General features: G+C 39.1%; 6 protein-coding genes and 1 non-coding gene across 9 annotated transcripts; 4 read left to right on the top strand and 3 right to left on the bottom strand.

Annotated features, from left to right (window-relative positions):
• Positions 1–108: 108 nt before the first annotated feature.
• LOC124194862 lies at positions 109–5,265 on the bottom strand. The gene is made up of 5 exons (XM_046589242.1): positions 5,019–5,265; positions 4,395–4,686; positions 4,057–4,327; positions 2,457–3,983; positions 109–2,389 (listed from the first exon to the last, which is right to left on the bottom strand). Exons 2-5 carry the CDS (start codon positions 4,653–4,655, stop codon positions 237–239), a joined length of 4,212 nt encoding a protein of 1,403 aa, XP_046445198.1. The 5' UTR covers positions 4,656–4,686; positions 5,019–5,265; the 3' UTR covers positions 109–236.
• Positions 5,266–8,852: 3,587 nt separating this feature from the next.
• On the top strand, positions 8,853–12,069 carry LOC124193520 (ATP-binding cassette sub-family B member 10, mitochondrial-like). Of its 3 annotated transcripts, none has more exons than XM_046587379.1 (11): positions 8,853–9,229; positions 9,346–9,584; positions 9,654–9,851; positions 9,908–9,966; positions 10,032–10,175; positions 10,250–10,360; positions 10,425–10,595; positions 10,670–11,110; positions 11,192–11,272; positions 11,336–11,560; positions 11,624–12,069. In XM_046587379.1, the coding sequence occupies exons 1-11, from the start codon at positions 9,210–9,212 to the stop codon at positions 11,894–11,896; spliced, it is 1,962 nt and encodes a 653-aa protein (XP_046443335.1). In that variant the 5' UTR covers positions 8,853–9,209; the 3' UTR covers positions 11,897–12,069. The 3 variants fall into 3 exon arrangements, with proteins under 3 accessions (XP_046443335.1, XP_046443337.1, XP_046443336.1); XM_046587381.1 differs by having other exon boundaries at positions 8,857–9,293; positions 9,350–9,584; XM_046587380.1 differs by having other exon boundaries at positions 8,857–9,293.
• A 44-nt stretch (positions 12,070–12,113) lies between these two features.
• On the top strand, positions 12,114–13,894 carry LOC124193522. Its single transcript, XM_046587383.1, has 7 exons — positions 12,114–12,292; positions 12,355–12,577; positions 12,653–12,811; positions 12,883–12,994; positions 13,064–13,243; positions 13,328–13,436; positions 13,503–13,894. The coding sequence occupies exons 1-7, from the start codon at positions 12,232–12,234 to the stop codon at positions 13,649–13,651; spliced, it is 993 nt and encodes a 330-aa protein (XP_046443339.1). The 5' UTR covers positions 12,114–12,231; the 3' UTR covers positions 13,652–13,894.
• Positions 13,895–14,407: 513 nt separating this feature from the next.
• On the top strand, positions 14,408–16,503 carry LOC124193521 (organic solute transporter alpha-like protein 2). The gene is made up of 7 exons (XM_046587382.1): positions 14,408–14,657; positions 14,785–15,010; positions 15,088–15,252; positions 15,322–15,430; positions 15,500–15,628; positions 15,702–15,831; positions 15,911–16,503. Exons 1-7 carry the CDS (start codon positions 14,582–14,584, stop codon positions 16,159–16,161), a joined length of 1,086 nt encoding a protein of 361 aa, XP_046443338.1. The 5' UTR covers positions 14,408–14,581; the 3' UTR covers positions 16,162–16,503.
• Positions 16,504–16,553: 50 nt separating this feature from the next.
• Positions 16,554–16,635, bottom strand: Trnas-uga. Its single transcript has one exon. It is a non-coding gene; the product is annotated as a tRNA-Ser (tRNA).
• A 594-nt stretch (positions 16,636–17,229) lies between these two features.
• On the top strand, positions 17,230–19,203 carry LOC124193540 (organic solute transporter subunit alpha-like). The gene is made up of 9 exons (XM_046587406.1): positions 17,230–17,442; positions 17,524–17,675; positions 17,782–17,855; positions 17,951–18,115; positions 18,175–18,286; positions 18,376–18,498; positions 18,573–18,649; positions 18,747–18,799; positions 18,879–19,203. The coding sequence occupies exons 1-9, from the start codon at positions 17,376–17,378 to the stop codon at positions 19,004–19,006; spliced, it is 951 nt and encodes a 316-aa protein (XP_046443362.1). The 5' UTR covers positions 17,230–17,375; the 3' UTR covers positions 19,007–19,203.
• A 54-nt stretch (positions 19,204–19,257) lies between these two features.
• LOC124193538 lies at positions 19,258–22,072 on the bottom strand. Its single transcript, XM_046587404.1, has 2 exons — positions 21,944–22,072; positions 19,258–21,207 (listed from the first exon to the last, which is right to left on the bottom strand). The coding sequence occupies exon 2, from the start codon at positions 21,159–21,161 to the stop codon at positions 19,809–19,811; it is 1,353 nt and encodes a 450-aa protein (XP_046443360.1). The 5' UTR covers positions 21,162–21,207; positions 21,944–22,072; the 3' UTR covers positions 19,258–19,808.
• Positions 22,073–22,484: the final 412 nt, after the last annotated feature.

Genomic DNA, 22,484 nt, shown 5'->3' with positions numbered 1-22,484 from the left:
TAAATGACTCCGGGCATTAATTTAAATAAACTCGTTCAAGAACTACGAAACCGTCCATAGACAGCCAAAACAAACCGACGACACATAAGCAATAATTCAAAAGGAAACTCTGCAATAGGCAACATTTATTGATTGGTACAACCTCGAGAAATTCCGCAATAAAACGGGAAACATCGCAAATTCAGTTAAAATGACAACAAAGAACTTTCTGAATTAAAGCAAACAAACACATTTTTTCATTTTTTTTCGACCTTGCTGCGTTTAGGTGAAGGGATGACACTGACTTCGTCGGCTGTTACACGTTTCGTCTTCAAATTTTCTTGACCTAGGCGTTCCCGAAGCTTCACCAATGATTCCAATTCACCTTTGCTGGTAAAAAATGGTTGATTCATCTCTTCGTAATGTTTACGTGTTTTCGTAATGATGCAACGCGAATTTTTGCCAGCGCCAGACGTAGTAACAGAAACGCTAAAGTTTTTAGACCCTCTCATAAGTTGTGCGGCGAAATTGCGAGCCTCAGCGATTCCAGTAAACTTCGTGTAGGTCATGGATTCTTGATTGGACCGAAGAAAAGCTTGAACTTCAGGATGATTCTGTACAACTGCTTCACGTTGGTGCCAGCTAAATGGTGGTTCCTTCAAAGACGCCGATTTCAGTGAACAGTCGTCTACAATGGTTGCGAAAGCAGCAAAAGCAAGATTAGAAACTGTAAAGGCTTGCTTGATAACAGGACTGTTCAAGAAGAGGCGTAAAAAGAGATGGCTGCTAGTTGATGGGAAGGCTGTAGAAACACTTGTTGCGAACGATTGCCAAGATTGCTCATCTTCCAGCCACAAGAGCAAATTCAAAAGGCGCATTGCTTCCTCGTTCTTGACAAGTGGCACAAAATCCATGGTAAAGAAGAGCCTGGACGCTTGGCGATAAAAATTGAAACAGGCTGGAAAATTCTTGATATTTGGAATTGTTTTGACTTCCGATTGGTGTAGCTGTAAAACAAGATCCATGAGTGAGGAAACTGGTAGTTTGGCAATTAATGGTGCAAACAATTGAGCGTCGATTGTTGGTTCATTTTTAAGTCGATTTCTTTCGAGCAAGAAAAAAAAATGGATGCAAATTGGGATGTCATTCCGTTTTGAAAACTTCTCGATATCGGCGATCCAAGTTTGTATGATAGAACCACAGGTTTTCATGATGATCAGCTTCAATTTGGAATCCAGTATTCCCCACACGCGCGGAGTACTAATTAAGCCAGCAAACAAATCGTATTTTTCTTGATGGCTCCGGGTCCCAGATTCTTCATTGGCACAGACTTGCTTGATTAAAGATTGTGTTAATGATGCAACACCCGACTCGATAAAAACATCCAACACATTCAGAAGATTTCGTCTAGAGAGCTCGTGAGCTTCGTCTTTCTTCAATTTCGTTATCAAGGAATTGCCAATAAGAGAAATCATCGTGGGGTAGGAAGGACACGCTTTCAAACGTTTCGAGTTGTTTTTCAATAGATCACTGAATATGTTGGACAATTGGTTAACATCCAGTTGTGCCAATATTGATGCAATTAACTTCGCTCGTCGTGGATCGAGTATGTGAGAATTCTTCCCACTGTGAATCACTAATTGAAAACATAATGATAATTTGGATGACAACAGAAAATATCCATACGCGCATGGATCGCCTGGTCCTGATGTTTCTTTCTTCATTGAAGTTAATTGACTATCAACAAGCACTTCCATAAAAATCTCGCCTAGGTCAGACGAAAGGTCCAAATTCAATATTTCAGGAGACGAAATTACATCTTCCAATAATGTTTCCGAACGAGTTTTGTTTTCTTTAAAGGCGATGTGAGCGCGGACGATGTTGGATAGGAAAGATCGAAGCAATTCTGCGTTCCTCGTCCTAAAGCAGCAGCAAATCAAGTTAACGACTGCTTTTTTCTCGATACTTGGAGAACGAAGATCACAGTCATTCAGAGCTTTGAACACGACATGAAACATTTTCTTGCAAGATTCCGAGTTCTCGTTACGTTGCGAGCTAGCTTGAACCGCCATCTCTTGTACAAGGTCGCACAGCATTGAAGATTCCAGTTTGGAGAAAAATGATGAAAACGACTTCATTCTTCCTTGATTAGAAGTTTTGGGATTGGCTTCTAGAGCAAATATTAATTCTATATAAGCTCGAATATCAGTTTGCTGCCAAGTGGGGTTGCGGGCTTGCTGTTTGTCGATGTTGATGAATGCGGAAGAAACACGATCTCCAACTAATTTGGCTCCTTCTAAGCAATCGAAGTCCATAAAGAAGTGAGCCAATTTGATAACAGGCATAAGCTGCTGGGTGATTCGAACAGGAGAAATCATTTTCTCTATTAGATCAGCGCAGTCACTCCAACCTATAACAAACAAAAGAATAATTTTAAACGAATGCACAAGATTATGGAGATTCAAAATAATGCTTACCACTGACTCGACACTCGAATTCAACGATCGCCTTGGCAATTTGTTCACTTTTGATTCCTTCAAAGTTTTCTTGAATGTTGCTGGTTCCATCTTGTGGTAATGGGAAGTCTTCACTCAAAAGCTTCAAGAGAGCAAGGCCTTCTTCGCGGGCTCGGAAGTTAATACAAAGACGCAGTAAGCGTTCTGCGACTTCGCCTTTGCCAAATCCTGTTTGGTTCCACATGTGCCAAGGATCAGAAGAACAAAATGAAATGACCTTTCGTAAATCTTCAGTGGCCTTTTGCACGCTTTCTTTAAGCCATCTAGTTGAACTTTTGAATTCCAATTCTTGCAGGAGCGAATGAAGGCCATATTGACAATACATCCGAAACGATTCACGCTTGGGCCAAATAACCAAAATGAAGTGTTGGATATATTTTTCGTTAGCGGTTGTATCACCCGATCCATAACATTCTTCACCACACCTATAATGTCTATCTTTCGAGTCAATCTTTTTGCTGCTTTTTGTTGGAAGTTTCCTACTAGGTCCAACGCATTGCTCCTTCCAATTAATATCAATTCTCAACTTCCTGGAGATATCTTCCGAATCCAACCATCGCGAAATTTTGTTAGAAGATTTCACTTTCTTGTAAGCGTGGCAATCACACCAATCAGTTTTCGAATTCGGTACAACACGTATAGTAGTAACGGTCTCTGTCACAACTGCTAAGTGTACGTCCAGAAATCCACAACACTGAAAAAGTTGAGCTGCATCCCGGTCTTTTCTCCGAAGTTGACGAAATCCGAAGTCACTTTCTTCATATTTCTCTTCGAGAACAAAGTACAAAACATCTTCTAGATCGCCAATATCTTTTTCTTCCGAAATATCTTCCGAGGGAGAACTAGTAGAACTATCACAATATTCATCTTCGTCTTCGTCTTGATTTTTCCAACTATCTCTTGGACGAGATCTATCCCAATACTCATCTTGGTCTTGATCTTGATCTTCATCTTCAAATTCATCCTGGTCATCATCATAGTCTTCATCATAGTCTTCATCTTGATCTTCATCCAGGTCTTCTTTTTTACGTGCTTTTAAAGGCAAAGAATTCGAACGACGTTTTTTATACGAATGTTCTCTAGACATAGATGCGGCTGGCAGGGCTTCCATTTTAGATGCTGGATTGGATTTTTTCAATGACGTGCTAAGAGTGATGTTCTTTATTTGGGAGTCGGCACTTTGACGCATCCAAGATGAGAGCGATTCCTTTATTCCTTTCAGCTTGGTTAGAAAAAGAGGAAAATCTTTCGGAATCGGTTGTTGGACATTAGCCCAAACAAGATCAAAGACTAACGTCAATTTCGACCCTTTTGTTATGGGTTCCATTGAATGTTCGCAGTTTTCGTAAAATAGCGAAACATAAAAACATCGATCGCTGTCCTTGTGGTTTTCATACACTTTTTCCTTTCCTCCATATTCCACCTTGAAACGTCCACCTTCATGCCCGCCTTTTACGGGAAGTTGAAGTATCATGGTACCAAACGAACCTTAGCAGCAAAAATAAATTAAGTCAGTATAGTACACATACATATTTATACCAAACTATAAAAAAAAACCCACCATATTCTTTTTCGTATTCCATGGTTCGGTGGTAATGACCGCCAGATTCATACAAAATCAATTGCTGAAGCTTTGCTTGAACAACCATCAATTCAGAGGGCAGGCCAAGATGTTGAATTGCCAGTGAAGGTAACTTGAGGTCATCAGAAATTGTAGAGGTAAGTTTTGAAGAATTAATTTCCAAGGCCAGCCGTTTGGAAGAGTCCAAAATCTTGTTCAGTTGTTTGCCATAACAAGCTCCTTCCGATATTTTTTTCAGCCTTTGAAGATCCTGTTTCATTTAAAGTATTAGAAAAAACTTTCTTAATTGTTACACGTCTAACATATACAGTCAATACCTTAACAGATACTGGAATCGAGATATCTCCAAGGTTTTCAACTTTCAAAGGATTCAAAGTTTTTGCATCAGGAAGCAACAGTTTTTCACCAAATGCAAAGTCAACTTCTTCCTCTTTGTTCTCAAGCCTCACAGCTTTAAATAGGTGATCCTTCACAGCAGTGCTTTGGCAAGCATGAGAACATCCTTCTTCTAAGACGGTGTGTACCTCTTGCATATTTTGTGATATTTGCAGAAGTCTTCCACCTTCAACATTTGCCATCCTTTACAAATTGTGGTGTTCCGCTTGTTACCTGCAGCAAATAAAAACATTGAAAACTTGGAAGCTAGTCACTTGAAAAAGACAGAAAGAATAAATTCAGCATGTTAGCTACTATTAAGTATCATTTTGTGACACAATTAATACAATAAATGCAGATTATAAAATGCTAACTTCCGTGTGAGAAGTATTACATGTGCAGCTACATTTCTAACATGTAACTTATGTGATAACAAATAACTGTCATTTCTAACTTCTCATTGGAGATTCAGATTTTACGAAATGCAATAAAAATGATCAAACATAAAAACGATACTTTCAATTTAGATTGGAACGAGAAAGTTTCTTTCAAAAAAGCATATTCACCACTTATAACGCATGTCCGAGAACAATGTTGGTTTTTCGAGTTTGGTTATTGGCCTCACGAATCACGATGAGCTGACAAGTGACAATTCGGAAAGAATACAAAAAATCTCAAAACTCAAATCATAAGTTGGACTACTGCTGGCGTGGGTTACGTTGTCATTGATGATTGATCAAAGTCCATAATCCATATGTCCTAGCCCAGTCAATGTCCCAGCCCAGAGCCCAGCCTTACACTCAGAATTTTACTAGCCTGCGACGCTGCCAGAAATAGCATATGATGGAACTTCTTTTGTACTTAACTGCTTATAATCTAAACCGCAGTTTTTTTAACTATAAATAATAAGAATTACCCGCTTTAAATTTTTAAAAATATTTATTGAACCCACAAAAGGGAAGACAATTGAATTATTTATTCACAAATAGGAAATAGTCGATACTTTATCCTGATGCGCTCCTCTCCCATTTCAGATGGTAAAATTGAAAACTTGTCGAAACTGACGAGATACTAGCAGAAGAAGTGCCATCAGCCACCTCCAATTAAGGAGGCGACTGACATGGCACCTGGTCAAACTGTGCGAAACAATATTGTTATCCATAACCACAAATTATATAAGGCGACTATGAAAAGCTCGATTGCTCAGGCAATCGTCGTTTATTCTGTTTATCTGAAATTTATAACAGGCACCCAAAGTAGAAAACGAATTTAATTATGTTCAATGTGAAATGCCTTATAACTTATAAATTACTGTTGAGTGAGTATTACTTGCTAAAATTGCTAATTAATAAAAAGACAAACAAATGACGATAGAATAGTTTTGGTTTAAGAAATTTTATTGAGACATTCAAACAAATCACGCACACACAAATTGACACACATTCTTCAAATTCACACTCCATTCATTGACACGAAGGAAGATAAGGAAGAGAAGGAAATGAGAATAAAGAAGGTGAAACAAAAAGAAAAGAAATCGGGTCGTGATATTGACAATGTTGATCCAACAAAACTTAAATTCGACACCCATTTAACGCGCCTTCAACAGCTAGCAACTATATTTCCACAATGGTGCGAAAATATTTCGACAACAGATATATAGCGTAGATACATCGACCTAACCTAATCTAACCTAACCTTAACTACCTTAACCTAAACTTAAAAACGAATTGTCGAAGTACTTAAGCATACACTGTGTCGACGTATTCTCGCACCAGTCGAAATCTAGTTGCCATATGTCGAAGGTGCATCAAATGGGTGTCGAATTTAAAGTTTTGTCGGATGAAACTACCAATATCCGACCCAATTTATGAAAGAAGAAGATGACGAAAAAGATGAAGAAGAAAAAAAGGATGAAGGGAAAGATTTAAGGGGAAAGATGAAGAATAAGACAAAAGACATAAAGACATAATGAGCACATAGAAAATAGTAATTTTTTTTTGTTTTGTTTTGTTTTGTTTGTTTTTTTTTGGTGGGGGGGATTTTAATTGTATCGTGATTTTCCTTTACTTAGGTCCTTTTTTTTGTTGAATTGACGAGACGTTGACTTCGGCCAACAGTTCCGCGTAAGCCGAGTGGCAGCTACTCAGTCTCCCGATGATGGTCATCTTACCGCTGATGCCGTCAGCGGCAAACGTACGATTGATTCTTACGAAGTGCTCTCTTCCGATCTCGTATAGCCTGTAGTTTTTAATTCTTTTAAACAGTTGAAAGTTTGAACATTCCGTAATGACTGTTAATCCGCGTATGATGTCGTTTGCGGCCGCTTTGCGCATCTCCTCCTTATTTCCAGAAATCATCAGTTTATAGGTGCCGTCGATTGCTCCTTTGATACTCACGACGATTTGGTATTCTGTTTCAATGCGATGGATATTTGATCCTCCGCTACCAACAATCCGTCCATAATCGCCACCTTGGATGTTTTTGAGTAAAAGTCGGTTACCAGGGAGAGATTTTTCCTCAATGGGACTGGACACGACGACGAGTTCTTGTTCCGTCTTTACTGGGCCACTGATGATGGTGCGGGGGGTGTTTTTAGAATCGTCCGGGGCAGGATTCTTTCCATTGTCATCCGATTTTTGATTGGGTTGTAGATCCACCGTGCTGGGCTTTTTCGTTGTTTTCAAGGCCTCGCCATACGTGACGGTAGATCCATCCGGGTTCACCACATAGCCACTTATCGGTTTGTTCTTGTACCTTATGTCGCTGACTGGGAAATAGACTTGCGGTTTCAAAGCGACTTGCTGATGGACGGGCGTTTTGATTTGCTCACGAGTTGGGATATAAAAAGAACGACGAACATTCTTATCACGTTCCATGGCCTCCAAGTCAAGTTCAAAGCCATAGTCTTCATCATCTTTGGTCACGTGCTGCTCAAGTTCTTCAGTTCCACACGCAACTTCTTTCGTCATTGACTGGCCGGTCTGTGTGGAGTTATTTGCTACCTCAACAACACATCCGCATCCAACTTCCATTGTTAACGGCTTTACGGTTTGGTTGGAGGCCGTAAATTCGTTACGCAATTGCGTCATCTGCTGTTCGTATGATTTTGTAACCTTTTCAATTGCATCAACGGTCGTGATCTTATTCTGCTCAAGTTGTTCTAAAAGCTCGTCCTTTTCTGCCGTAAGACAAGACAGGTGGCGTTGAAGTTTGTCGTTAGTTGTGGTCACTTCCGACAGCGATTTTCTCACGGAAATAAGTTCGATTTCAATCTGGTCTGGTAATAGTTGTAGTGATAGGGCCAGTTGCTGTTGTTGTTGCAACTCGTACCTTGTTGTCTTCAGTTCTGCCGACAGCTTTGCAACTTCGGCAGCGCAATCCTCCCCGTCTTGGTTCTCTGGTATGGACGGCAGAGACGTGTTGCAATTGAAGCCATTCAGTCTGACGGTTGGTGTTTTCAGTACTGAACGATATCGGGTTCCAGGTTTCATTTTGGTAGTTTGATCCTGGTTGGCCAATTTGGCATCTGGTAATTCGGTAACGGACTTGATGTCCGGGGTCGGGTAATTAGACTCATCTTTTTCACTTTCGTGAAAAAGAATCATGGTCCACACATATACGAAAAAGCAAACTAGAAGATATTCCATTTTCAGAAGTATAGTAGAGAGTTTGAATTCAGCAGTAGGTTGACAAAACTATCGAATAATTTATGGGCAGGATCATCGAGGCTTTATAGAAGTCGACGTCTGAAGCTGCGTTTGCAATCAACTTTTGATCCTTTCAACTTTAATTTCAAAACACATTTTACCGTAAAAATTATTAATAGTTTTTTTAAATCAAAGATCTTCTTTTAAAGAATATTGTTCAATTATATTCAAGTCAATTGCATTATTTTAAATTAATTAAATATGCTCTTAAAGGTCCGGAGTATAGGGCATGTCACGTGACGTCGTACTATTGCGCAATAAAACTAATGCGCAGTATAGAAATTTTGCGCAACATTTTTCCCATTTTGACTTGTGGCTGTTACGCTGAAACGTCCCAGTTTAATAATGACTAGATAACTTCATTTGAAAGAAGTTGCTTGCAACATTGAACGGAAAAGGCAATGCCACTAATAATAATTTCTTAATTTGATTAAGGTTCCGTTCCTCTTGAAAGTTCGAAATTATTATATGTGATGGATAATGAAATTCGATTCATTGATCCATCTTTTTATTTGTTATTTTCTTATTACTATTTGTTTCATTCAAAAATTACATTCATGTGATGTAAATTTCTAATTTCATGTTTTTTTTTTTTTATTTGGTCTGATTTGGTTGATGAAATGAATTGCAGATTTTAAAAAAATAATCCACTGTTTCATTTTTGGCATTGGCTTTATTTATGTTTTGATGGTTAAGCCTCGGGGTATTTGTCCCTGAGTGTGAGTCAATGAGTGATCCGTTTTGTCCAGACGAGTCTGCTTTTAAAAATGGCAATTGCTAATGACGTTGGAGATTTCGACACCTGTGGTGTTTGTTTGTGGTGTGAATGTGACGAAGTAATCGGGCAGCCAACATTTCTGCCCGATTACCGGATTTTTTTTTCCCACACCGTTTGATTTTTAAGCTTGCTAGTTGCTAGTAAATGATAGATTTTATTTATCGTACACCTTCTAAGGAAATACAGATAGTGCACAAATTTTTCAACATTTTAAAAGAAATTCGTCTTGGTGATACTATGCACATATCCCTTCTGCCGTAAAATTATTTTCCATGACAATAGGAATTAAGAGGTTGAGTGGAATCTACCCTAATAATACTTGTGCACTTCAATAATGCTTCGTCAACTGTTGCTGTGTAAGTAACTAACTTACTTTTCTCATTTACTTACCTCACCGTCCAACTCCAGACAGGTAATTCTTCTTGTACGAGAGAGATGTAGCAGTTTAGCAAGTAGGTCTCTTCAGCCTGCAAGATCCAGCAAGAGCAATGGCGGTGTCAATTGTTCTTGGCGATTTTTCAGCTCTTCTTCGGCACTGCTGAGAAATGCCGGCTTGAAAACAGCCGAGAAAGTCAAACCCAAATTGAAATCGGAAGAAGTACGCCGGCTCATCGGTTTGGCAAAACCAGAAAAATATAGATTGCTTGGTAAATATATTTTACTGAATTACTTGTTGCGATCAAGACATTGATTTTTTCCTCGTTCATCTCATCTAGGTGGAATAGGGCTTCTGTTTGTCTCTAGTGCAATCACCATGGTTATACCTTTTGCTATTGGCAAGGTCATAGATATCATTAGCGCCAATCAAGAATCCATGGTGGAGAACCTCACAAATGTGTCACTTATTCTCGTTGGCATCTTCATCTTTGGAGCTGCTTGTAACTTTGGGCGTACTTATCTCATGAGCGTGGCAGGTATTATCACCCAAATTGTCTCAGCTTCTGAATTACACCATCATTGTTTGTCGTAGGTGAGAGGATCACTCAGACAATGAGAAGGAATGTTTATGCTGCCATAGTCAAACAAGATGTAAGTATTCAGTTTTTATTCGTTTGAACAGATTCAACTAATTTCCTATTGGAAACCAATTGCAGGTCAAATTCTTTGACAAGAACCAAACAGGAGAGTTGGTCAACAGACTCTCTACTGACACTACCCTAGTCAGCAAGTGTGTCACAGCTAACCTTGCAGATGGAATCAGATCTAGTGCATTAGTAGTTTCCGCTATTTCCATGATGGTACTATACGCTCTTACAGACAAACTTATTTGGATTGAGATATTGAAAAACATTTAATTTATTTTCTCTTTTAGTTTTACACGTCTCCACAAATAGCCCTAGTCGGTTTATCAATTGTTCCACCGGTCGCAGGACTGACCATTGTTTACGGCCGCTTTGTCAAAAAAATTACTAAAAAAGTTCAGGTAAAACAAAAACAGCTAGTTACAAATTTAATCGAGTATTTAACTGGTATGTTATTGGTAATAGGATGCGTTAGCTCAAGCCACTCAAGTAACCGAGGAACGAATTTCAAACATTCGGACAGTGAGGGCGTTTGGCCAAGAGAAACGTGAATTCGAACGTTACAACGAGCAGATTGATCATGTACTCACGCTTGGATACAAAGAGGCGAAAGCTAGGGGAACTTTTTTCGCTTTGGTAAACAACTTTTAGTTAATTTATTTTAATAAAAGTTGTAGATTCAAAACGAAAATTTAAATTTATTTTTTTAGACGGGGTTCGCGGGAAACGCAATCATCATTTCGGGTCTTTATTACGGCGGCTTGATGGTAGCGGACTCGTCGCTGACGGTTGGCCAACTCTCCGCCTTTCTCCTCTACGCTGCCTATGTCGGAATTTCGATGGGCGGTCTCTCCTCATCTTACTCGGAAATGATGAAGGGCCTGGGCGCATCCACCCGTATTTGGCAACTGATTGACACACGGCCGGATATTCCCATTTCTGGTGGCCCTGTCATCCCGGCCGGGCAATTCGAAGGCTCTATCCGGTTCCGTGACCTTAGCTTTGCTTATCCGACCAGATTCGACGTTCCTATTTTCAACAATTTAAATTTGAGCATACCGGCCGGGTCGGTGACGGCTATTGTCGGTTCCAGTGGCTCAGGAAAGAGTACCATAGCAGCACTTCTACTCCGTTTCTACGATCCCACCAGCGTAATTTCATTTACAAAAATTAATAAATAGTTTATTTAATTAATTACTACATGGATTGCATTTTTAAAAAAATATTTCTAGGGTCAAGTGCTGGTTGACAATCATTCGATTAAAGATTTGGATCCACAATGGCTCCGAGCAAACATCGGCACAGTTAGTCAGGTAATTTATAGCTTTATCGTCTCGACTTTAAACAATTATTTAAACATTTTCGTCGTATTTTAGGAACCCTCTCTGTTTTCGTGTTCCATACGGGAAAACATTCTGTACGGAGCGATCGATCCTAACTCTGTCAGCGAAGAACAAGTCATTCAAGCAGCCAAAGAGGCCAACGCCTGGTCCTTCATTCAGAAATGTCCTCAGGGACTAGACACAGTCGTCGGCGAACGAGGTGTCCTCCTCTCGGGTGGCCAAAGGCAGAGAATAGCCATCGCACGGGCCATCGTCAAAGTAAACCAGTCGAAAATTCATTGAAGCGTAATAACTCGAATGTTTTGTTATGCAATGCTTTAGAATCCTCGCATCCTATTGCTGGACGAAGCCACAAGCGCTCTGGACGCTGAGAGCGAATCGCTCATCCAAGAGGCGCTAGAACGCGTCACGAAAGGCCGGACGGTGTTGACCATCGCCCACCGACTGTCGACCATCCGCAAGGCGTCGCAAATCGCTGTGCTGGAACACGGCCAAGTGGTCGAGCTGGGCACCTACGAAGCTCTCGTGTCCATCCCCGACGGAGTGTTTAAGAAATTAGTTGAACTCCAGACGATCGGCTTAGCTGCTGCTTAATTCAAAAAAGAGAAAAACAAAAGTTAATTTTGTTTCTTTTTTTACTCCGCTCACTACTATAATTTGGGAAAACAATTAACCGTTCAATCAACATATTGTTCTTATGTAGATAAGAGATTTTGGGTATATAGAGAAAACAAATATATTTGACCTAGGGTTTTTTTTGTATTCTACAATTGGTTGTTTTGTTACTAGTTGACGATGTCAACGCTAGCTGACGCTTCGGGTGGACAACTGTTGACAGTTAAACTCGGTTAAACTTTCGTTAACCATGTGGTTAACAGACGTGGGAATAAATAGGGCGTGAAAGTGAAAGTGTAATTCATGCGTGAAAGATGGAAAATTGCAGCGATAATTACACCAACCATATTCCAAATGTCGCTCAAAACATAGAAGGTAATAACAAAACAGCTAGATTTATATTTTTGTTTCATTTTTATCTTTCTTTGTGTGTACAGATCTAGGTGGTTGTGTTTTTGTAGGATATATTGGAGTAGTCACATCTTCCCTTTTGCTTTGTCTCTACATGTCCAATGTGTTCATTTTTATTAAGAAGAACCCGTCATGGGCGAGAAGACACCAAGCCTGGATTACGTCCCTTCCAATGGCAATCTCATTTCTTTCACTGTCATCGTTTTTCGTCCCTCGAGCCGCCGTCACTTGCGAGACCATCAAATTCACGTAACATTCCATTCCAATTTCGACCATGAGATTTTTGTATGATTAACAAATATTTTCGTTGCAATTTGATAATAGATACATGCCGTTTATTATGGTGCAGTTCGTTGAAACTACAATCGTTATTTGCGGCGGCGAGAAAGTTCTGCTAGACGATTTGATCGGCCGAAATGCTCAGTGGTATTGGCTGGTGCCACCGTTTTGCAGCCTACGGTTCTTTCCATTCACCATCACCAAGTATTATTAGTTATCTAACTGATTTTCATACTGACTCGACTATAGAAATTCTTCGATTCACTTATTAACAGATTTTGGCTACGCTGGATCGTTGGTATGATTTATCAAGCCCCCGTCTCCCAGTTGCTGTTGACCATCCTAATGGCCGTACTTGAACAGGCTGAAGTCCTGCGACGTGATGACGTAAATCAATTAATTCACCACAATTTCAATTCTTAAAAATTTCATTCACCATTTATCTTGTGATTTAAGACGGGCGACGCAATCTTTTGGATCTTTCTTATTCTGAACATTTCGACGTTTACTGCGGGATTGTTCTTTTTCAATGTTCTCATTGTTGGTCTCAGTTCCCGTTGTCCTGACTGTTCCTGGCCTGAATGTCGCTGTCCTGAACGTCGATCATTCCTCGAGTTGAAATGGCCAAAGTTTATGGTAAAAACATTATATAATTTATTTGTGCATTTCTCACGATTGTTGATTATTATTTTTTCTCGATTTTCATCTTTTTTTTCCCAGAGGAAATACTACGCACTTCTTTACTTCATTTTTGTCCAAAAGGCTCATGGCTTTTTAATCAGCATTTTTACTTTCATCAATCTAGATTCTCCAATTCTTACATGGAAGAGTGAGAACACGATATTGATTTCATTACTATTATTTTCTCTGAACTAATAGCCTTATGAAATTACAGCACTCGACGCGATGGCATCGATGCTTGAAGCTTTCATTTTTGGCATACTCTTTTTCTGCTTCTTTAAAGATGTCGTTGACGATGACTCAGCCGCTAATGTCGTCAACGAGTCGCTTCTACCTGCGCAACAAGCCAATTCAACGAATTAGTCCAAACTGTTTAAAAGTGCCAAAATTTGATGCCATGACTTGTACTGACATTCTTTTAATTTTGCCAAAAGAAGAATGTTCTATATATGCAACTAACAAAAAAATGCCAAATTAGTTCTAAATATCGATTACAAAGCAAATGGTTTCTTTTTACCTTATTTGCTCAAATGTTAAAATTTTTCGTTCAAAGTAGATGATATTAACTGTTGCTTTATTCAATACAAATTTTGTTTTTGTTCACAATCACGGCGGCTGGGTTAGGTTGTTCAATTTATAATATACTAATCATTGCGAAATTATAACGATTATTATTAGTTTGACTAACTATGCGTTTTCGTTTCGCCGTGATATAACTGTGAGCTTGATTTCAAAAGGAAAGTTGATTAATATTTCTACGTATCTATCTAATAATCTAATATCTATCTAATATATCTACGCACAGTAAATAAAAATTTAGCAGAAGGCAGACCCACCATTCAAAAAATATAGACGCGTGAAAGCACAGAGAGAAAAAATTACGTAATTGGCCAGTGCTAACTCGTTAGTAAAAGAAGGATGTAAATTGCTCTATATTCAGAACGTTATCTGTCAATTTCAAATTGGTTTGTAGAGCTGTAGTTGTGATTGGGTAATCGGTAAAAATAAATATCAGACGGAAACGGTAAAAGCGTCACGACTAACGAGCGTAAGCAACGTATAACCAGCACTCAGATAGTGAACGATAGACGGCCGGGGGGATCGCCGTGTTTGAAACGACAGACTCGCGTATATAGCGCCCAAGGAATGAAGGCGACCGATCAGTCATCGGTGGATAGATTATAGCGTTCAGTTTACCATATCTCACAGTTTAAAAACGTTTTCACTTGACTATAATAATAGTGCAATTTATTCTCCTCATCTGTGCTATATCGACATCCGCCGGAAATCAAAATGGAGTACGAGTACAATTGCAGTTATTTCCAATACAATAACATCACTCCGCCAAACATTGGGCAGCAGCTGCAAGGTAACAACTCCCGTACAGAATAAAATAATGCATATTCAACTTATTTATCACCAACTGCTATGATAAATTCGTCACTATTGATTATCTAATCTTTGACTTTTTTTTTATCCCCGTGTTCAAATAAAAGCGTTGGGAAAGTTCGCCTTGGGCGTGGGAATCGCCGGTACAATCAGTACGATACTTTTGATCACTTTATTTATCGTCAACGTTTTCACAAATATCAAAAAGAGTCCGGCGAGAAGAAGGAGGCTCCTCTGCTGGATCACTTCCATGCCCATGGTGGTCTCCATATTGTCGCTCATCATCTTTCTCGTGCCCAGGGCTGGCGATGTCTGCGACATCGTCAAACAAATGTAAATTTAATAGTCAATTTAATTTTGCGGTTTTTACTGAAATATAAAACGGCGGGCTTTTTAAAATATAAACGCAGATATTTGCCGTTTGTGCTGATGCACTTTGTCGATCTGGTCTTGTTGATTCAAGGAGGTGAAGAAGGCGTTCTGAACGACGTCGTCGAGGTACACGCCCCACTTTCTTTGTGCCACCCGCCTTGTTGTTTCTTCGGCATCTGCTTACGTCATCTCACCTTCACCAAGTACAGCACATTGAGCAATTACAACTTATAGCTGAATGAATACCAATTGAATCTTTTTCGCTTTGACAGGATTAGGCTTCGTATCGTTAAGGGATTGGTTTATCAAGCGCCCGTGTTCCAGTTTGTTTTAATTGTCATCATGAACGTACTCGATCACGCCGAATTCCTGGAAAAAAACGTAAACTTTTCTTTTCTTAATTTGGAATGATTTTCAGGACCCTGAGTATATTTTATTATTGCTTTATAGAAATCGGACAGATTGTACCAATTTTTCGCCGCTTTGAACATTTTGGCATTCATGTTCGGCATTTGGGGCTTCAACATTTTGAACGGGGCCTTGAGTCAGCTGTTGAGAACAAAGTGGAAGAGATACATCGTTAGTATTCATCATTTAATATTTTTTAATTTTTAATTATTCAAATTGATTCAACTTTTTCTTATTCATACAGTTGCGGACCAAAGTCTTGAGTGCATTTGTAGTCATTCTCAAGATACAAAATTTTATTCTTGGAATCCTCATTTTCTATAATGTCATTCCGTGCATCGTGCCTTACGTTTCGCCAGCAATCATGAGGAAAAGTAAGCTAAAATGTGTAAATTTAAAAGCAATTATTATTACTGGTAATTAATTAAATAACTTATAATATCTGAAAAATAGCTATTGACGCAGCATTGTCCCTGTTGGAAGCGCTCATTTTTGGCGTTTTATTCTACCTGGTTTACCAAGTGAGTGACATCACCGAGATGAAACGCCCTTCAAAAGCCGGCATGCTCGACACACCGTCCACTCAGCGTCGCTTGCTGGCCTCTGATGCCCATCCTACTGCCACTGTCCTTGTCAAGGAGCCAACGAGTCAAATGAATCCAACTACAAACACATATAACGGCATGACGTATACTGAATGTTAATATGTTTCTGCAAAACAACAAAAAAATTCCACCTAGCTTTCTTTTGTGATTAACGTGGTAATGGGACTAATGGCGATGATTATTTTTCCAATTGTTTTATTTTTATTTTGCTGATTGACGTTGTAATTTATACTTAAAAACTGAACCATTCTTTTAAAATAGTTTATTGAAACGCTTTTTTTTTACTTTTTAATATTAAAAAAAAAATGCTAATCTTGTTAGGTTGCTAGCTAGATTTTTACAACGGAATCGGAAATTTAAATGTACGCACAATTAGAATTAAAACTCACAATAGCTGTTAAAATGTCAGGACTAAGGCAATAAATAATATTTTGCATTAAATTTGATTGATCAATATTTAATAATGTAAAAAAAGATGATAAAAAGCAGATCGCAGTTGGTAGGGTTCGAACCTACGCCCTCAGAGAGGAATAGATTTCAAGTCTATCGCCTTAACCACTCGGCCACAACTGCTGATACTGAACACGATTCAGAAAATGATGTCATTTGCCATAAATGATGCAAAGTCAGACAGATTTAGTCAACCGGACGACGACTAAGCAGTTTATTTAAATAAACAAAAAAGAGAATATAGTATAGAACGAACGCGTATTTGCGTTCTGGGTATGGTGAAAGCGAATACTAGTCAGATGTCGCGTCATCTCGTGAGTAAATATGAACCCACACTTACTGTATACGCTGCACTCGGGCGCTAGTTCTTTTCTGGCTGTTAAATTGACTTTACGGCCAGACGTGTCAACAGACATGACGTTCCTCATCTAAACGATGAGTGCCAAAGGGCATAAAAATGTTTTTATGAGGTTTCAAGTAAATTTCTGTCTAAAATATCGGCAACCTTTAATTTAGAATGCAACTCTTATGCATACGTCATCAGATATTTTTCGAATGCATCCTAGGATTTAAAAAAAAAATGGATTGAGAGATGTCCGCTGCACTCGTGACTGAGACTTAATTCAATTCAATTCTGAAAAAGGAAACACCAAGGTAAATAACACAAAACGTGTATATGGCCCTGGTAGTATAGTACTAGACTTTCTATCCGTTGGACCGGCTCTTTATGGAGAAGAGTTTGGGCTGCGTTATTCTCATTCCCTGCCAGTTCGTTGCAGCGGCAACGTCTTTCTATTTTCGTTTCGGCATTTACATATCTTTCTGATTCGTTATTTCGGCTCAAGTAACACCACGCTGACACCATGGAGGAAAATTGTAGCATGCTCACTTTCAATACTCGGCCTCCAAATGTTCTCCAACACTTGGAAGGTATTTATTATCGTTTTATTTATTTAATTCGAAATTTCCGAATTAATTATTAATTTAAAAAATAATTTTATTAATCAACAGCTTTGGGTTATTATGGCTGGATCTCCACAATCACATTTGGCGTGACCACTTTGATACTTGTTGCTCTCTTCATTGCGAACGTTGCCGGCTTTATTCGACACAGCCCACCGCACCGCAGGCTACTCTTATGTTGGGTTACCTCTTTCCCCATGGTAGGCTATGTGTGTATGTGTATTTACGTTGAAAGCTGTATGTATTTACGTCACGTCTGTTTTCATTTTTCCCCAAAAATATGTTTTCGGTTTCCGGTTTTTCTAGATAATTTCTTTCTTGGCACTGATGACTCTGTTGATTCCGCGGGCCGGAAATCTTTGCGATACCGTCAAACAAATGTATGCACGCTGAGTGTTAATGCCCGCGCTATGACGGGCTTTTTTTTTTAAAAAACAAAATGGTTGAACTAAATTTTGTTATTGTCGGTTAACAGTTTTATGCCTTTCACAATGATGCACTTTGTGGACTTGACGCTGAATTTTAAAGGCGGACAATCGGCTGCGCTGGAGGACCTGTTGCAATCCAACACGCCCATGTCCCTATGCCTTCCGCCGTGCTGCTGTGTTGGACTTTGCGTTCGTCAGCTCGACTACACAAAGTAAAATTACTATATTACACATTTAGTGGGGTTAAATTTAATTTTCTTTTTATTTGAAGGAAAAGACTTCGCGTTCTTAAATCGCTGGTCTATCAAATGCCGCTGGTCCAGCTGGCCATTATTGTGTTGATTGTTTTGTTAACTGAGGCGGAAGTCATTCGCCGAGACAAAGTAAATATCGCAGCTTCAGAATGATGTAATTTTATTTAGTGGACATAATTTGAATAATAGGCGGGAAATTTTGAATTTGAATTATACAGGGTCCGGATGGTGTATTTATTTTCTTGAACGTTTTGAACATCGTTTGCTTTTGTCTAGCCATGTGGGCATTCAACATTATCACGCGCTCGTTTGCACCCCAACTGACTGCAATCAATTTTCTGGTGCGCATTTTAAATTATTTAAATTATTATGTGTTACTCCCGTTTTACCAATTGAATTTTTAATATTTTTTCAGTACAAAGCGCAATTAGTTGGGTTGGGGATTATGCTGATGAAACTTCAAAATTTTGTCCTTGTCATCTTGAGCGTGAGGTATATTATATTTTGTCCCATCAAAATCTATTTTGAAATAATTTATTATCTTTTTAAAAATCCCAATTTTATTTATTTTTAATAAAATTTGTTTTAGCGGAGTCGTTCCGTGTATTCCTCCGGTTACTTCCAGAATTGTCCTCCAAAAAAGTTTGTTGCTTTTCCAAACAAAATCAATTTTTATAATAACAGCTGATGCTTGATTTTAACTTGTGCTTTTACTCTTCAGCAATCGACGCTTCGTTGACTTTATTTGAAGCTTTCATTTTGGGCATCTTAACTTTCATTGAATACCGGAAACTTGATCGCCAAAACGAAGAGATGAGTCCACGTCGGCGCCAGTCTCAACCAAAATGATCCATGAATAATTTACCATGTCATTCAATCTCTCGTGAATTTGGCAGGCCTCTTTATTCGATTGTTGAAGATTTGAAACTATATATGCCCCGGAGGAGACCAGCATATGCATCAGGAATAAAAAATTAATTAATTATGAGATTTGACACTTTTGAAAAATAAGAAATAAATAACGAAATAATATTAACAGGCCTTACTATATATGCTGTTAGCAACGCGGTTAGCAATAAAAAGACATCAGAACCAGCAGGTAATGTAGATCACATTTTGTATTAACACTTTTCGGAAATGGAGGCCACATTGGGCAAAAAGACTAGCTACTACAAAATATGCAATGACACTTAGGAGCAGAGTCACGCTGGAAAAACATGCCAAGAGTTGTTGATATATTCATTTGAAAAAATGACAGACATAATAGTAAATGGAAGATCACAGTGATGTACTGTAGGTTCTCGAAGTGTATATACTGCAGAGGCGACATGTTTCACTGTTTCAGTTGAACATTTTTGGTGTTTCCTATACGGTTTAATAGTTATTTGTCTTTTGTTTCAAGAACCCTCGGTCAATAAAATTTTAAGAAATAAGTAAGGGAATACAAAAATATTCCCAGTGCTACTCAGTACTCACTATATATCGTAACTACGCTCATTCGACTGTTGAAAAAGTGGATCACAATTTATTTTTGGGAGATTTCGGGTTTCATACGAGCTAGAAGGCACAGCAGGACTAATATGTGCATCACAAGATTCCCTTGCTGATACACATAGGATTTTGCTATGAATTAATTGTGTTGTGCTGCTGTTCATTTAAATCCAGAATAATGATAATTTAGTAAAAGTGTTATCTCTTCAGCCAAGACCATCCACTTCAATCCATGAGTTTCCATATTCTGTTTGTCGGGATGATAATGTAATAGTGCCATTTTCAATTGGGTCTTCAAGTTACCATCAGTTGACTTCTGTTGCCCATTTTTGGGTGGATGATTGGCATAGATGAAGTCTATCAGCGACTCGGCTGATCTTGCCGACGCTCGTTTCATCTCGTACAGCACATCTTTCAACTCCTCAACTATCGGAGCACGAACCCGCTCCTTTTCTTCTTTTTCCTTCCATTGCTGTTGCTGCTGGAACTGATGTAATCCGGCCAGAGCTTGTTTGTACCAAGGGTGGTCGTTGAAATTCTTGGGTTGCATGGCAACCACCAGATCCACGGTGAGTTTGTAGTGGTCGTGAGATTTGTCATTGAATCTGAGCAACTCGTAAAGTCGACCGAGATGACTGTGAGCCATGGCTTCGCTTTCCAGCGACTTGTCTCTAGACAAGACGATCGATTGGACATAATAATCGACAGCATCCCATACCAACTCCATTTGAATACTCTCTTCATCCATCATGATTCCTCTCCAGAGGTCATCCCCTTTTTGCCTGGCCAAAGTCGACTCGCCAATGGACAAATGGATGAAGTTGGACTCTTCTAATTCGATAGCCTCTTCACATTGGTCTTTATCTTTCTTAGCTTCTTCAATGTTGAGGTAGTTGTCGCGCAGCAATTGCAGGGATTCAATGAATCTACCGTTATCTTGATGTTCGATGGCCTTTTCAAATGTCAAGCGGCCAAGTTTGAGAAAAAAGCTAGATCGAGTCAATCCATTGAGATTCCAGCAAAGTTTATGCAGACGTCCAAAGAGAACAGATAATTTTTCTTGTTTCAACGATTTTAAGAAGAAATTCCAGAGGAGATAAGCGCATTCTTGTTGACTTTCTGTCAGCTTAGAAATCCAGTCTGCGTTTTGGAAAAGTTTTCCTATTTCCGCTGCCTGGACAAAGTTTTCCAGACTTCCTTCCAAATAAAATTTCAATTCTTTTTCTAGCTGCAGAGTCGATTGTAAGTTTGCGAACGCCGGTTGTTGATGCTGGTATTTTCGGGTGTACAGCCGCTCCCCGATGCGGAACTTTGTAGCGGCCATATTCTTCAAAATAGACGATTTCTCTTGAGCGTTGCGAGCCAAATTGTCAGCCTTGTTGTAATATTGTAAAGCTTTGCACATCCGATGTTGATACACGACAGGCGAAAGCGAGTCATCTCGAAATGTTTCTCTGAAAATTTGGTTGCCTGCATCTTTCAAGGATTCGAAGGATTTACAAGTTGGGTCCATGATGAAATTGGTGCGCCGGCCACTAAACAGATTCCAAAAAATGGTCCTGCGCAATAGTTAAATGAATAATTATTAATTTCTGTAAGTAAATCTTATTGTTGGGACTAACTTGTTTGAGATAGCGCAGCGCAACACAAGGTAGTTTTTTTATAATATTTCGTAATTAAAATTTCCAAATAGTTTCAAATTACGAACTATTTAAATGAATAATAAACAAATGGAAAAAAGGCTTAGTTGTTTTAAATTTACACTTCTCGGAATTCTTAAAAATAAACTATATGCGATACAGCCTAATATATACGGCACAACCTATAGCCCCTACTTGGCTTGGTGACACGTGGAAAACTCGTAAACAATTTAATGGCCTTTCCAACTTCCAAGTTTTCAACGTAACACTGTTTTCAGTAAGGTGATGTCCATCTAGTTGTAATCCACGAAACCAACTTTCTCCATTATGTGGCTGGGAGCTGGGACGGGCTCTCGAAATGACAGAGGTGTTTTAGCCCCCGTATCGCATTCATGATAACAATTTATAATTACATCGCTTTGTTCGAATAAACCAAGAGTCTCTAATAATCTAGCGTAACGTTGACAATTGTTTAGTGAATCTCATAGAAGTTGTCATATTTGAAGTTATGTCACGACACGAGAGGATCTGTGGGGCGTCTATGGGCAACCGATTTTTTTTAATCATTGGGCCAGCACAAGCTCACGACAGCTTATTCTGAATTTCACCGAAATACCAAAAGAGCAGTAATTATACAATAAAACTTCTTACGTACCGTACGTTGATTGTGGTAGATTGGTAGCGAATGTAACTGCACAAACCAACAGATAGTGGATTAATGACGCACTCGCTGTCAATGCTAAACGTCGAATGACAGGAGAAACATGCTGGACGAAGACCATGATGCGGCAGTTGCTGGCCAATTGCGGATGCTGCTGAGTTGCGCGATCTCATGCAGAGAGAGAATTGACAAGAGTATTCAATAATGCCATCTCTGATAAGAATTTCGTGTCACCAGTTAGCTACTTGTGGTGGTGAGTGAGTGGTAGTGGAACAAAATGCAAAAGCGATCCTGAATAAATTTGAAATTAAGTGTCTGAGCGTCGGGCGACATTTGGTCCCATCAAAATCTATTTCAAGATTAGCGAATGGTTTGTATTTTTAAAGCAGTTCATTCAATTTTTGAATTCAATTCATGTTATATTACCGGAGTTGTTCCTTGGGTGGCCTATATTTAGGCTACCCGTGAACACGGAAGTCGTAATGCGAAATTTAGGTCGTGATGGTGTCGCCCCAGCTGCTGCGCCTAGCGGCGT

The sequence above is a fragment of the Daphnia pulex genome, chromosome 5, assembly GCF_021134715.1.
Source record: "Daphnia pulex isolate KAP4 chromosome 5, ASM2113471v1".
Taxonomy (NCBI): domain Eukaryota; kingdom Metazoa; phylum Arthropoda; class Branchiopoda; order Diplostraca; family Daphniidae; genus Daphnia; species Daphnia pulex.
The sequence above is the reverse complement of the archived record's forward strand: the minus strand, read 5'-3'. Positions and strand labels throughout refer to the sequence as shown.

Coding starts and splice junctions, on each gene's coding strand:
- LOC124194862 (XM_046589242.1), bottom strand. CDS start 4,655: ATGGCAAATGTTGAAGGTGGAAGACTTCTGCAAATATCACAAAATATG. Junction 4,328..4,394: donor CGATTCCAGTATCTGTTAAG/GTATTGACTGTA, acceptor TAAATGAAACAG/GATCTTCAAAGGCTGAAAAA. Junction 2,390..2,456: donor ATTCGAGTGTCGAGTCAGTG/GTAAGCATTATT, acceptor TGTTTGTTATAG/GTTGGAGTGACTGCGCTGAT.
- LOC124193520 (XM_046587379.1), top strand. CDS start 9,210: ATGACAATAGGAATTAAGAG. Junction 9,967..10,031: donor CTGCCATAGTCAAACAAGAT/GTAAGTATTCAG, acceptor AACCAATTGCAG/GTCAAATTCTTTGACAAGAA. Junction 10,361..10,424: donor AAATTACTAAAAAAGTTCAG/GTAAAACAAAAA, acceptor TATTGGTAATAG/GATGCGTTAGCTCAAGCCAC.
- LOC124193522 (XM_046587383.1), top strand. CDS start 12,232: ATGGAAAATTGCAGCGATAATTACACCAACCATATTCCAAATGTCGCT. Junction 13,244..13,327: donor TGAAATGGCCAAAGTTTATG/GTAAAAACATTA, acceptor TTTTTTTCCCAG/AGGAAATACTACGCACTTCT. Junction 13,437..13,502: donor TCCAATTCTTACATGGAAGA/GTGAGAACACGA, acceptor ATGAAATTACAG/CACTCGACGCGATGGCATCG.
- LOC124193521 (XM_046587382.1), top strand. CDS start 14,582: ATGGAGTACGAGTACAATTGCAGTTATTTCCAATACAATAACATCACT. Junction 14,658..14,784: donor CATTGGGCAGCAGCTGCAAG/GTAACAACTCCC, acceptor TTCAAATAAAAG/CGTTGGGAAAGTTCGCCTTG. Junction 15,431..15,499: donor CCGAATTCCTGGAAAAAAAC/GTAAACTTTTCT, acceptor ATTGCTTTATAG/AAATCGGACAGATTGTACCA.
- LOC124193540 (XM_046587406.1), top strand. CDS start 17,376: ATGGAGGAAAATTGTAGCATGCTCACTTTCAATACTCGGCCTCCAAAT. Junction 17,676..17,781: donor GGGTTACCTCTTTCCCCATG/GTAGGCTATGTG, acceptor CGGTTTTTCTAG/ATAATTTCTTTCTTGGCACT. Junction 18,116..18,174: donor CGTCAGCTCGACTACACAAA/GTAAAATTACTA, acceptor TTTTATTTGAAG/GAAAAGACTTCGCGTTCTTA.
- LOC124193538 (XM_046587404.1), bottom strand. CDS start 21,161: ATGGACCCAACTTGTAAATCCTTCGAATCCTTGAAAGATGCAGGCAAC.